This window comes from Emys orbicularis, chromosome 3 (assembly GCF_028017835.1).
Source record: "Emys orbicularis isolate rEmyOrb1 chromosome 3, rEmyOrb1.hap1, whole genome shotgun sequence".
In the NCBI taxonomy this organism is placed as follows: Eukaryota; Metazoa; Chordata; order Testudines; family Emydidae; genus Emys; species Emys orbicularis.
Window position 1 is genome coordinate 129,206,424 of NC_088685.1, and position 15,449 is coordinate 129,221,872.

General features: G+C 42.9%; 1 protein-coding gene across 1 annotated transcript; it reads left to right on the forward strand.

Moving 5' to 3' along the window:
- Positions 1-1,551: 1,551 nt before the first annotated feature.
- Positions 1,552-3,823, forward strand: LOC135876853 (C-C chemokine receptor type 6-like). The gene is made up of 2 exons (XM_065402214.1): positions 1,552-1,560; positions 2,738-3,823. The coding sequence occupies exons 1-2, from the start codon at positions 1,552-1,554 to the stop codon at positions 3,821-3,823; spliced, it is 1,095 nt and encodes a 364-aa protein (XP_065258286.1).
- The last annotated feature ends 11,626 nt before the right edge of the window (positions 3,824-15,449 follow it).

The window sequence follows — 15,449 nt, forward strand, 5'->3', positions numbered from 1 at the left end:
GATTATTCCAAAATCTAAGGCATGGGTTATTTTTTTTAATTGATGTGTATGGTCTGTAAATACTTTGAGCCATAACTATTTCTATTTACATTGCATGCAATTTTTCAATTTATTTGTTGTTAGATGCATTTTACAACAACTATTGTGGCAAATAATTGATTTCACACTGATTAATTGTAACAGAGTGTGTGGTTTTTAATATATAATTGCAAGGTAAATCACCTAGGGAGAAACTGACAGAGATAGCTCTGTCTTACAGCTATTTAATTCAGGGCTTAATTGGCTGAACTATAAGCAAGGACTGAGGTACAGCCTGTCTCCTGCATCTTGGTAAAGCCATAGGAAGGAGCAGCTGTCCTGCATGTGAGTGCTGATACTTACAGCAAACAAGAAAATCAGCTGGGACAATGGAGATTGGACAGTGGACAAATGACAATGGCTGGATAGAGACAGAAAGTGCCTACTCAAGACTTAAAAGAGCAGCTAGAGACTGTCCGAGGGTCTTGAGAGTGGAGCTGGCCAGGAAGCAGAGCTGGGGAAACAGTGGAGCCTGTTAAACAATCACATCTGCTTGGTTTGAAACTTTATACTTTCAAGAAAGAGCTTTAAATAGTATTCAAGCTTCCTCCACCAGGTGCTCAAACCTCTTCAGGCTTCGGCTCCTGCAGCTTCACAACTAAAACTTTGAGAAGCAGGCAAAGGAAGTTGGAGCACTGGTTAAAGCTTTCTCTAATGGGCGTGCCACGTCTGAAACAGAGAAGACCATCTCCTCAGTCCCACTCACAGAGAGAGCCTTTCTCTCCAGCCCCTTCACAAATGAGTCTGCAGTCCCCACAGCTCCATATGCACTTTTTTTTAAACCCAAATAATTCCTAAACAAAAAAAGTTTGTTAAATTAGAGTTAAGGTTGACTGTGTGTGTTTCCTCATAACAATGCAAATACTGAAAAGCAAAGAAATCATAAGTTAACACAGTCTCCAAGTGTTAGTCCACTACCGCTTTTCCTCACCAACCCAAACACTCTCAATTTCAGTTCAACATTACTATCACCTTCAAATTCAGTTGATCAGAGAACAATTCCGTTTTGCGGCAACTTGCTGAGGTGTTGAAATTAATTTTTGTTCTGCATTGGCATGAAAGCAAAACCTTTCAAACATTTTCACAAACATCAAGTGAGAGTGCATGGGTAGGGCACTGGCCTGTGGTGGGGGAGACCCCAGTTTCAAGTCCCTGCTCCCCAGCAGAGTTTTTTAATCCCAGATCATTCTGAATCTGGCAGAGCAGGAACTTGAACTTGAGTCTCCTACATCACAGGCCAAGGCCCTAACCACCAGGCTCTAGAATACTGTATAAGACTCACTTTCCCCTGCCTTAAAAAACTTCCTACCTTTTCAACAAAGACTTCATCAAAACCAGAACATCTCAGTGAAAACAATATATTTCCTGTTTTGCTCTCCTGATCCAATCCACTTGCCTCCTGCACAGGGACTCCGAGGATATCAGAACTGTCCTCACCAATTCTTTTCTCATCAGAAGAAGCACATCACCAAAATGAATGGGGTAAGCAGTGTATTGGTGAAGTGTATTAATATATCAATGAAACAGTTGATTTGGAATTGGCAGTTCTATGAAGTGCTGGACAAATTGTCATGACCTTGGAAGTGATTGGCTAATGAGAGTTGTTTGTGATGATGTGATGTTTCATAGACTGTGTTGTCACTGGATATCCTGCTGAAGTTTTCATACGGAGTTCTGTGGACTATTCCAGAAGACTATCTCCCCCACTTATAGTTCAATAACTTCATTTACGATTTTATTATGCTCATTGGCCACCATATTTCCAGGAACTCAATGAACAATACTACAAGGAGTACAGCACTAATTTGAATGCTAGAAAGAATGCTGATATTTCATTGGCTCCTAGTAACATTGCTAAAGCGCAAGAAAAACAACAAATACACTATGCTAGAAGAAAGACTTGTAAATATGGTAAAACAACGTTCAAGGTTAGGGACTGTGTTATGTAAGTGGTGGATTCTTTGTAACTTGAAGTCTTTAAACCATGATTTGAGGACTTCAGTAACTCAGCCAGCAGTTAGGGGTCTATCACAGGAGTGGGTGGGTGAGGTTCTGTGGCCTGCGATGTGCAGGAGGTCACACTAGATGATCATGAGGGTCCCTTCTGACCTTAAAGTCTCTGAGTTATTTTCCAGCTGTTCTCCAGACTCCTTCAAACACATCTGTCACTTTGAGAAAATTCTTCTTCTGTTAAAGTAGAGTATTTTCACAGTTGTGGGAAAGAACTAATGCTGGAGGAGACAATAAAGATCTGGATTGTCTGAGCTGTGCTCTGAGCAAGTATGCAGTGGGGGAGAGGGAATTTTATTTAGAGAACGTTGTGTGTATCACCAACTGAAGAAGAACATTTCTGAGGGAGCCCTTCGTTTGAGTTTTGACAGCATATCACTGGCGCGCACAAGGATTTTGCTGGTCAGGCTGATGAGGAAAAGGTGGATTTGAAAGAAAAGTGACTGGGAGTAGTATTTGTATGCTTAACTTTCAAACACTGTTGGGGCCAAATATTTCCATTACTTTTATTGAGACACCAGGATATATCTAAAAGCAGAATTTGATCCTTTATGTCTCATACCGTCAATTCTCCATTGTTTACGCAATAGAGAGAACTTGCAGAAATGAGCACTAATGTTTACACTAACTGGCTGTATTGTTTTTGCAGGTAGAACCCAACTACACAGAATATCCAGACTATCCATTTGATTATGACAAAATTACATCACCATGTGACAAGGGGGAAGTCAGAAACTTCACAAAAGTATTTTTGCCAATTGCATACTCAATTATATGTGTCTTGGGCTTAGTGGGTAACATCTTTGTAGTAATGACCTTTGCTTTATATAAAAAACCCAAGTCTATGACAGATATATACCTCTTTAACATGGCCATAGCAGACATATTGTTTGTTCTCACTCTTCCATTCTGGGCAGTGAATTATGCTGCTGAAAAATGGATCTTTGGTGACTTCATATGCAAAATTACCAGAGGTATTTATGCAATCAACTTCAATTGTGGTATGCTGCTCTTGGCCTTTATCAGTATGGACCGATACATTGCTATTGTACAGGCAACAAAGTCATTTAAACTTCGGGCTAGAACACTAGCATACAGTAGACTGATCTGTTTGGCTGTATGGTTATCGTCAATTTTAATTTCCAGTTCCACTTTCATATTCAGTCAAAGCTACAGCCACTCCGTCAATGAAACAAACGAGATTTGTGAACACAGATCCAATACCGGGACAAAAGGCACTACGTTGAAATTATTGCTGCTGGGTATGCAACTTCTATTTGGATTTTTTATCCCTCTGCTGTTTATGGTATTTTGCTATGCATTCATTGTCAAAACCTTGGTGAAAGCTCAGAATTCCAAAAGAAACAAAGCGATATGTCTGATTGTATTAATTGTGATTGTTTTCCTGATTTGTCAAGTACCATATAACATGGTTCTTCTTGTGACTGCCATAAATATGGGTAAATTGAATAAACCGTGTGATAGTGAAAAGCAAATAGCCTTTGCGAAGTACATTACAGAAGCCCTGGCCTTCTTCCATTGTTGTTTGAACCCAGTGCTCTACGCTTTTATTGGGGTGAAATTTAGAAGTTACTTTGTGAATATAATGAAGGATCTGTGGTGCCCGAGATACAAGAAATACAAGACCAAGAGTTCAAGGATAAGTTCTGATACCTATCACTCAAGGCAGACAAGTGAAATTATGAGTGACAATGTGTCATCCTTTACTATTTAATATAACTTCAACATTATTATGAAGGAGCTTTGATTATTCATCCAAAAATCCAAACCAATCTCAATATTCATGTCACAGCTAGTGATTTTGACTTTCCAACACCCTAAAGAGTAGTTTCTATGATCTACAGCTCCCTCCATCAAAACAATTAACATAAACAGAAGAATGACACGACTATGGAAAACTCGTATTAATCACTGTCTAGCTAATGTTTATGCTGTTTTCAAATACAGGCACTTAGAATTCTCCAGAGAGATAAATTTATCAAGCAACTTCCTTGATTCTAATGAAAAATTGCAAGTTTAATTTGAACATTGCCTTGGTCTTTTGGTTTTAAAACTCAGCTATCTCATATTATAACAACAATTTTAATAGAATAACAACAATTTTAAAAGAATCAAAAGGGCAAATTCACCACCAGCCCAACTCCATTTATACTTATGTTATTATTAATTATTTATATTGCAGTAGTATCTTGAGGTCCTAAGACTGGGACCCCTTTGTGCTAGCATTGTACATACACATAGTAAGAGACAGTCCCCGCACCAACGAGCTTGCATTCTGAATAGCCAAGACAGACAGAGAATGGGAAGGGACATGCTCAAGGTCACATAACAAGTCTGTGGTAGAATGGTCTCCTGAGTCCCCATGCAATCCAGTGCCCTAACTACTGACTGCTGCCTCCCTATATAGTTGTGCCTTCTTGAATTGTCCACAGCCAATACTAGCATGGCTACTGAAGGGAATAGTATATATATTTTTAAAATACACACAGAAAGGTTTTGTAACATCTCCTCAGTTTTTATCATCTGTGGAACAGAAAATAAGGTTTATTTGAGAAGAGATATTTTCCTGATTTGGCAGTGGAACTTCAGGTTGTAGACTCCTCTGAAACTGACCATTTTGTAAATTTGTCCTTGAGAGAGGCCAAGACACCACTCTGAATATTTTTCTATTTGCTTTATTAAATGAAATTTTAAATTCACATGAGTGCTTTCTGTTTTTCATTGAAGATGGACTAACAGGGCAGTATTTGGCTCACTTGATACTCTGATATTTTATTTTATTGGACAAACAGTGCCATGGAGAAAAATCCCGAAGTCTTTTCTCAGAACTTATTAGTCATTAAAATTCCTGTTGGGCTCAATTGTGCTACCTGCTAAACTGATGCAAATCTGGAGTAACTCCACAGACTTCAGAAACTGATATGATTGAGAGCAGAATTTGGCTCATTGACTGCAATGTAAAGTCTGCCAGAGTTAATACTGAGTAAGGACTTCAGTATTTGCCCCGTTATGAATAAACCTTGAATACTTATACAATAAACTATAAGAATTATTAGTCAGTGCTGGAGGCATACAGTACAACCTAATCATGATCCAGCATTAAACTGGGATACATCTGTTATGTAATTTAGCTTTTTTCACATTTTATATTTACACAAGATTTCAGCAATAAAGATTCAGGATGGAACTTAACTGATTTTTTAAATTATGCACAACACTCAGAAAAATATGTAAATAGCACAGCTACCTTAAAATGGTTGTTAGAGTTTCTTTAATACTTCTGTTTGGTTAATTAAAAGTTCTGTTTGTTATGGGAGCTCATAAAATTGTAACAGAGGTCAGAAGAGAACCAGAGAAGAAGTCCCACCCCTTCATAAACGGGATTGGTAGGAGAATATTCTAGACAGGAGCTTGGAATCTTTGAGGGAATGATTTTGGTTCTGAAGTGTAGCAGGCAATCAATTTCAGTCTGAAATGGAGGGTAGTGGGCAAAAGCAGCTGCTTTGCTTCAATCTCTACAAGCACAGCTCCTTTGCAGAACAGCTGAAATGTGGGGAAGTGACTAGCTAGATCCTCATAGGTGTCTGGGGAATAGTTTCTGCATTTGGACTGTTCCCTTCTCAGATTAGTATAAGTTTTGGCTTTGGCAGAGTAACTACCCTTGCATGATTTTAACTGGCTGCAGAAGGGGGAAGCAGATTGGAGCCAGCAGAGTGCCTGCCAGTGGCAGCATGACAGGGCCAAGAGCTGTACTGCTGGTGCTGATGGGATACTGAGGGAGAACACAGATGGGACATATTACATGGGGACTGTTCTCATTGGAGCAATTCATCGATGTTTGTAAAGTAGTTTGAGATTTTCAGATATAAATGTTAAGTCTATTTTTTTTCTTAAGAACATAAGAGTGGCCATACTGGGTCAGACCAAAGGTCCATCTAGCCCAGTATCCTGTCTTCCGACAGTGGCCAGTGCCAGGTGCCCCAGAGGGAACGAACAGAACAGGTAATCAAATGATCCATCCCCTGTCGCTAATTCCCAGCTTCTGGCAAACAGGGTAGGGACACCATTCCTGCCCATCCTGGCTAATAGCCATTGATGGACCTATCCTCCATGAATTTATTTAGTTCTTTTTTGAACCCTGTTATGGTTTTGGCCTTCACAACATCCTTTGGCAAGCAGTTCCACAGGTTGACTGTCGATGTGTGAAAAAATACTTTCTTTTATTTGTTTTAAACCCACTGCCTATTAATTTCATTTGGTGACCCCTAGTTCTTGTGTTATCAGAAGTAGTAAACAATACTTCCTTATCTACTTTCTCTACACCAGTCATGATTTTATAGACACCAGTCTGATTTTTCTGACTATCTCTTCAAATTTGGAAATTAGATCTGGCTTTTATTGTTAATTAACTGTAAATTATACAAACATGATACAAAATTACAAATATATATATAAATACATAGATTTACTCATATATAGCAAAGCATTCTTACTACACCTCTACCCCAATATAACGCTGTCCTCGGAGCTAAAAAATCTTACCGCGTTATAGGTGAAACTGCGTTATATCGAACTTGCTTTGATCCACTGGAGTGCGCAGCCCCGCCCCTCCAGAGCACTGTTTTACCGCGTTATATCTGAATTCGTGTTATATCGGGTCGTGTTATATTGGGGTAGAGGTGTAGTAGAAATTCCAGGAAATAAAAGATGATAACGGATTGGCAGAAAAATAATACAGTTCCGTCTTCATTATCCTAATGTTAAATAGCTGAAACAGGGTCACTTGATTACACTGAAAATTCCTTATTCATTTTAAAAGCTCTATTATAAAGCCTATTCAATGTTTCCTCCTTCCCCTATCATTAGACACAAGTTTTGAACTGTATTTTGCTGTTTATAGTAGAAAATATCATTTAAAATGTGTTTAATATTACTTCTATGATTTTTGCAAATGAACCTGGAACTGTAACAGATTTCCTAGGTAGTGTTTGAAAAACCTGGATAAATAAAATATGCTTATTATAGTTCATATTCTGTGTATATTAAAAAAGATAAACTCCTTATCAATGTTCCCTCTAATTTTTTACATCCATGTGTGGAATGAATTTTGTTATGTGCACCAATATGGAAGTGATAAGTAGCGGGGGTGGGGCCGAGGGGTTTGGGATGTGTGAGGGGGCTCAAGGCCAAAGGGTTGGGTGCAGGGGGTGACGGCTCTGGCTGGGGATGTGGGCTCTGGGGTGGGGCTGGGGATGAGGGGTTTGGGATGCAGGCTGCCTCAGGGCTGCGGCGGGAAGAGAGGACTCCCCCCAGCCCTCTCTTGCCGCGGCAGCTCCGGGGCCGGGGGAGAGGTGCCTCTTGTCAGCCGCGGCAGCTCCAGGGCTGGGGGAGAAGTGCCTCTCCAGCCTGTACGGCCCTTGATAGCCTGCTGTTCAGGCGCGCAGCTTAGAGGGAACTTAGCTCCTTATTGAATTTTGTGTGCTTTTCTTCACACAAATCCCACGATGGTTTGCATATTATTAAATTGTGGCGTATGAGTGATGATTTTGAAATGATAGAGGACTTGAGGAAGCACTTCCAATCCTGGCACCATGTTTTATCTCTGTGACCCCTGTGCAGAGGAGACCCTCCGAATCTGCTCCAGTCAGTATGGAGGTGAGGTGGGGTGGGAATGAGAGGTGGACAGACTTTGACACTGTCCCCTGACCACAGAGGACAGGACTGGGGATCTGCAAGCAACAAGGCAGTAGGAGTGCAAAGACTGAGTAGACACACATTATCCCTTCCCTAGCCTCTCCCTTTTAAAATAGTTCTGAGGATAGTTGCTGGCAGGAGAAACTTTGCTGCCAGCGAGTCTGAGTGAATGGGGGAAGGTCCTGGAGCAGGTGTAGAGACACAGAACCTCCATGCAGATGAAGCTGTGCTCCACAGGACCACCAAAATCTGCACAGATCTCAAGGGATCCTGCAGGGTTTGTGTGCTTATCTTGTGTGAGTGTGTTTAAACTCTACCCCCTCAACAGAAAAATTTGGAAGAAACTTTTTTGGGGTTTCCTGCCATTGGGAATGATCTGGAGCCTAGTGATTAGCATATTAGAAGCTGAAGGCATCACTAAATAGAGTACACAAAATCTATAGAACTCAATGCTATATTGGTTGCCAGACAGCTAAATAAATGGATCATAGTTTGTTTCAAAGATGTTTTTACACAGTGGTCAAGGGGAAGTAACAAAAATACATACTTAGGTGCTTGATAAGCAGCATACAAACTGCAAGCCACCCAGAAGTCACAGTGCCGTTATCACGTATGTATCTTCATCGTTATAAAAATGTAAGAATGCCAATACTGGGTCAGACCAGTGGTCCATCTAACCCAGTATCCTGTCTTTCAGAGGGAATGAACAGAACTGGGAAATTGTTGAGTGATCCATCGTTCCTCCAGTCCCTGCTTCTGGCAGTCAGAGGTTTTGGGACACCTGGAGCATGGGGTTGTGTCCCTGACCATCTTGGCTAACAGCCATTGATGGTCCTATCCTCCATGAACTTATCTAATTCTTTTTTGAACCCAGTTATACTTTTGGCCTACACAACATCCTCTGGCAATGAGTTCCAAAGGTAGACTGTGTTGTGTGAAAAAATGTTGCCTTATGTTTATTTTAAACCTGCTGCCTAATAATTTCATGAGGTAACCCCTGATTCTTGTGTTATATAAAGGGGTAAATAACACTTCCCTACTCACTTTTTCCACACCATTCATGATTTTATAGACCTCTATCCTATCCCCCCCTTAGTTATCTCTTTTCTAAGATGAACAGTCCCAGTCTTTTAAATCACTCCTTGTATGGAACATGAGTCCAACACCTCTAATCAGATTTGTTGTCTTTCTCTGTACCTTTTCTAATTCTAACACATCATTTCTGAGATAGGGAAACCAGAACAGCACTTAGTATTCAAGGTGTGGCCATACCATGGATTTATATAGTGGCATTATGATATTTTCTGTTTTATTAGCTATTCCTTTCTTAATGGTTCCTAACATTCTGTTAGCTTTTTTGACTCCTGCTGCACATTAAGCAGATGTTTTCAGAAAATTATCCATGATGACTCCAAGGTCTCTTTCTTGAATGGTAACAGCTAATTTAGAACTCATCATTTTGTATGTATTGTTAGGATTATGTTTTCCAAGGTGCATTACTTTGCACTTATCAACATTGAATTTCATCTGCCATTTTGTTGCTCAGTCACCCAGTTTTGTGAGATGCCTTTGTACCTCTTCAGTCAGCTTTGGACGTAACTATCTTGAGTAATTTAGTATCATCTGCAAACTTCATCACCTCACTGTTTACCCCTTTTCCAGATCATTTATGAATATATTGAACAGCACCGGTCCCAGTACATATCCTGGGGGAACTCCACTACTGACCACTTTCCATTCTGAAAACTGACCATTTATTCCTATCTTTTGTTTCCTACCTTTTAACCAGATATTGATGCATGAGAGGTCCTTCCCTCTTAGTTCATGATTAAAGCTAAGTTTTAGTTATGGGTATTTTTAGTAAAAGTCATGTTCAGGTCACAGGCAATAAGCAAAAATTCACAACCCGTGACCACCTGTCTGTGACTTGTACTATATACCCCTGACTAAATCTTGAGGGGGCAGGGCGGCAGCCTGGGGGACGCCATGGGTGCTTGGGGAGGGGTGGCCCGGGACCTCACTAGTGTGTGTGTGGGGGGGGGGGCCACCGCTGATGCTGGGGGGTGAAGGGGTTGGTGGGGCTGGCAGGCTCCCTATCCGGCTCCTCGTGGCTCCCAGGAAGCGGCAACATGTCCCTCCCTCAGCTCCTAGCTCCGTGCGCTGCCCAAGCACTGGCTCCACAGCTCCCATTGGCTGGAAACCACGGCCAATGGGAGCTGCGGGGGCGGTGCCTGCGGGCAGAGGCAGCGCGCAAAGCCGTTTGCTAGGAGCTGAGGGAGGGGGATGTCACCGCTTCCAGGGAGCCTCCCAAGGTAAGCGCCGCCCACAGGCCGCCTCATCCCCACCTGCACCGAACCCCCAGCCCTGAGCCCCCTTCCACATGCTCTCAAAATCCTGCTGCTGGGGGGCGGGAAGCGAAGGGGGCGATGGCCCAAGACTGCTCTAGCAGTGGCCAGGTCAGCTGGCCCAGGGGCTGCCCGAACTCCTCAGGCAACCCCCGGGCCAGCCACACTGGCGGCTGCAGAAGTCATGGAGGTCCCTGAAAGTCACGGAATTCGTGACTTCCGTGACCTCTGTGACAAACTCGCAGCCTTAATCATGACTGCTTACTCTGTTTAAGAGCCTTTGGTGTGGGACCTTGTCAAAGGCTTTCTGAAAGTCCAAGTACACTATAGCAACTAAATCATGCTTGTCCACATGCTTGCTGACACCCTCAAAGAATTCTTATAGATTGGTGAGGCATCATTCATGTTTTCCTTTGCTAACAATTTTTTGTTGTATAACTTCCTGTACTGTTATTTTTTGTATTGAACACCCCCCCCCCCCACACACACACACACTATTAATCAAAAGGAAAAATAAAAGCCACAGGAATAACAAACTCCAGGATTTTATCATTATACTTATCACTTTATTGACTTAGCCATAATAAAGAAATAAAAATGAATGAAACACTCCCCATCAACAAAGTGACTTGATAAATTCCTGTGGGACCCAATCCTGCTCGCTTTGAAGCCAATCTGAGTTTAAATAAAAACAGAAGTGGAACCTTTGGCCAAAATTTTCAAATCTGGGCGCCTTAAATTAAACTCCCAAATCTATCATTTAGGCATCAGGGGAAAAAAAGGAGTCATAACTTCCATTGACGTGAATGATTCAAACTACTGAAAATCAAGCTGCTTTTAAGTTTACAAATGTGCCTTTAGGAACCCAGGTTTGAAAATGTTGGCCTTTGTCTCAAATATATGGAAAGTGAGATTAATTGGAGATTTCTTAGCAATCTTGCTAGCGCCTGCTACACTACCTGCACTTAAAGCAGAAGTCCCGTGCAAAAAAACACCTTCTGCTGCGCTTGATTGGGCTTTTGATAGCACCTCAAGAATGACATTTTCCATGTCCTCCTTACACCCTTACTCACGGTTTGCCCTCATTACCTTACTCGATGTCTGATATGTAGTGAGTGAAACGTGAGGGCCGCTGACAAAGCAGACAACATCGTCTGTCTCCTGGAAGTGTTGCCCTAGGACTGTACATAGAAAAAAGTGTCTTTATGCAAAAGGATCGGCTCCTTTATAGCGTCTGTAACCAAGTCCCCTACTGCTAACAAGCACCAGGCATCCGAGAACACCCAGCCAGGTATGCGGGCACTAAGCAGAGACTCCCTGCGCCGCAGGGAGCTGTCTGTACATTGGGGAGGAAGGGTATTTCCAGGGGTGCAAATAGGGCGGTACCCTCCAGTACGCAGTACCGGCAAGAGATTTTTAGTGGGTACGGGGTACCGGAAAGACTTGGGGCTAGCCCCCTCCCCCTCGGGCGGGGGGCTGCACTCTGCTTCTTAAAGGAGCAGAACGCAGTTGGGAAGGACATTTATTCTTTATATGGCTTTAACAGCACAATACGTATGCTAACAAACTTAAACAAAGGCTTTGTTTAAGCTTGTTAGCATACGTACTGTGCTGTTAAATTGGTCAGGAGTCCTCAAGAGAGGAGGGGTGGGGGGGACGGAAGTTGTTTAAACAGTGTTTTTTATTATGTTTCTCCCCATTGGTCTGAATTATCCATGACATCCATACTGCATCACATCAAGTCCAAATCATTAGAGGAATGCCTCTGCTTGAACTGACCAGAGCATGTTTGGATTCTGATGTCAGCCCAGTTCTGCAACCTGATGGGAATCAGGTGTTGTCCCTGGTGTATCTAAAATTCCTCTTTGCAGCCAAACTAGTCTAACATGCATTTTGTTAACTGGAACTGGAGCAGCAAAACAAAGAAAACAAATGCCTCATTTTCCAGCTTTTTGGGTGAGAGAACTATAAGTGAAGATTATAATGCCAGACACTGACAGCCTTAAACCAGCCAGCTGCCTCAGGAATCTGCCAAGAACTTTGCTGAAAATATATTCCTCATCTTAGCAACGGAGCTAAGATTTATCACACATTTGCCCACCTTTATTCGAATGAAGCGCCTTCTCATCTGACAGTTCGGGCATTGTCAGTTTCCTCCAGAACAATTTACAAACTTGGAACCTAATCCTGCAAACCCTTAATCATTTGATCAATTCCATGGACGACAATTGGACTATTTGCATGACTATGGAGCACTTTTTGGGACTGGTAAAAGTCTCAGGAGTCTGTTCCTATAAAGGAAGTTGAATCCCTCTTGAAATGCAATGTTTGGGTACAATACCATAAAGCAGTTTAGGATATAGTTCTACTTAAAATTTGTCTTTTAATAAGTCATACATACGCTGACATGACTCCTCACCCAACTTCCATATGCCATATAAACAGACTAAATACTACATACTTGGGGGAAAGTGAGTAGTTAAGCATGTTGATGTTTGTATATACAAAGGAGGGTAACAGGGGGGACGGGGAGAGCGTGGGGGCCCTGGGCTGGGAAGAGTCACATGGAGGGTCACGTGAGGAAGTCACGTGCCCCCCTTGTGTCCCTCCCGTGAGTGCAGTACGGGCAAGAAATGATTTCTACTTGCACCATTGGGTATTTCAATTGGGGCGGGAGGCTGCCTGGCAGGCCTGCGGGTAGCTTCCGAGCCTGGCCCCGGTTACTTTGCGGAGTAGCTCCAGGCCCGGTGGACCCCCTGGTGCGCCACCGCTGCCATACACAGGGACCCGGGGAAGGGCGACCCCCATGGGCATGGGGCACCTACCCAGCTGCTCAGGGCAGCAGCGCCCGAGTGCCATGATCTGCCTCCCACATCCTTCAGGCCCCTCCCCCAGCTGTCTCTGCCCCGCCCAGCAGGGAATCAGGTCCCGGCCACATCCCCAGCGCGTTTCCCACTTGCCCCCTCCCGAGTTGGAGCGGGGGCCGCGTGCGCCTCACGGTGGGTGGTTCCACCCCGCCCCAGCCCCACCCGCGCGCCTGGCTCGGCCCCGCCCCCGGCCTGCTGGGGAATAACGGCGGCGGCAGCGTCACCTCCATTTCCTCCAGGGGAGCGGCCGTAGAGCGGTGTGTGGGGGGAGGGGTGATGCGGGGCATGGCTTTGGGTAAGGGGCGGGGGAGCGGCATGGCTGTGGGGAGGGGCAATGGGTGGCGAAGGGGAGGACTCTGGGGCAGGACTCTGGGGAGTGGGACGGGTGATGATAGGTGAGTCGTAGTTATGGGGAGGGGTGATGAGTGATTTGGGGGGAGGAGAAGGCGGGGGAGGAGAAACGTGTGGGGGAGGGGGGCGTAAGGGATTATAGGATGCAGGGAGCGTCATTGTCAGCTAGACAGGTCCAGAGAGAGGCTGACAGTAACTCTTCTTTCACAGTTGCTGCCTCTTCGTCCATGGTTTGGGATGCTCCAGGCCATGGTGCAGGCAGCTGTAGTGTAGATAATACAAAGTAATAATTACACTGCAGAGCCCATGAATTATAATAATTAACATAGGTAAGGGGCATCTGGAGTGAAGAGAGTAAGGAGAAATAAAATAAGCTTCCCTCCCCAGATTCAGACTGAAATCTACCTACTCCTCCCTTAGGAAAAGAAACAAATCGACCATTTAGCAAACAGGAGAAAAGAACAAATTGTATGTAAGAGTCTCACATTCTCCATATTTTTCTGATGAAGAGTGTTCTCAAATTAACCAAAGATAAATGAATTTTCTGTGAGCAAATTAGATTAGGTAGGTGGCTTGATTTACCGATTGTTCTGGTGCAAAGATCCCTTAACAAATCCTTTGGAGGTACAGTTAGGTCCAAGTATCCCAGAGGTGACCTATCTGCCTCTGAAAGGAATAAGGTGAGGGAAAGGTTAAAAAAAAGCTGCTAAGGCACATCCACTCAAATGGGTTATGAAATTAATTCAGTCTGCTTCCTGAATAGGCAGCTTTCTGTAGTTAGTTTCAGGTTCTTACGGTTTCTGTCTTGAATATAACTGATAGCTACAATATGAAAGTATGTCTTGTGAATAGTATTATCTCATAAAAGTCAAAGATAGCAAAATGCTGAAGAAACTTAAACCATTGGCATATCAAATATAGAGGAAATAAAGGTAAAAATGTATGGGAATCTAAAGGAGGTACTTCTTGCAAGAGACTTCACAAGGAGCACTCGTTTGCAATTTTCTTAGTTCTCAAGATCTGTCTGTGGAAGTCAGGCTTTTTCACCTACCCCAAAATGCCTTTCAAATGGGAAGATCTACATTTTAAGGGTAGGTTCATTTCAACAGGTCTTAAGCTACCAGCCTGATTCTTTTTCTCTGTTTCTGCCCCCACTTTATCCTCTTATTCTGTTTTTCCTTCCTTCCCTTCTTTATTTTTTTTCTTTCTTTCCTTTCTGTTTTCCCATCCAGCTTTGATACAAAAACACTGTCATACTGCAGCATTGCATATCTTGTAAAATTAGCTACTATATTTAAAATGTACCCCAAGTATGGCCTGATTCAGATTCCATTGAAGTGAATGGAAAGAATCCTATTGACTTCAGCAGACTTTGAATCAAGTGTTTAATAAGCAATTACTGCAATCACTGGTTTCAGAGTGGTAGGCGTGTTAGTCTGTATCAGCAAAAAGAACGATGAGTACTTGTGGCTCTAAGTCTCTAAGGTGCCACAAGTACTCCTCGTTCTTTTTGCATTTTAACTGCTACTTCCTGCAGGCTAGGTAAGAAGCAAAAATGTTACCTCTGAAGTCCCTGGAACTGCTGGGGCATCTTCTCTTGGCTTCCCCCAGTCTGGAGTGATGCAGAGAGAATTCTTTGGAGACTTTGCTTTAATTTCCATCCTCTTCAGCTGCAGTTCTAAAAGTGGTTTGTACTCTTAAAAGTGACTTTGTAAAAATGGCATCATGGGGTTTCACATATATTATATCAATATTTTCATATTAAATTTTCTCCGTTTACAATTTGAGTTTTTTCTAACTGCCAACTATGCAAACTCAGCATATGATCTGAAAATCAAGCTGCATGCCTTCTGCCTTTTGAATCACCACTATTAATACAAATTCTGGCAGGCCAATTCTGCCCTTACTTACACCTGTACAGCCTGTTTGCCCAAGTGTACCTATTGAATCCTGGTGGTGGGTGGGCGCAAGCCTGCCCCTGTCTATGGGCCCTTCCCCTAGCCTAGGAGCTACTGAATCGGAGTTCAACCTGAGTACATAATTTGAAGGCATTTGGATTGCACAAGCAGCCTTGAAAATGGAG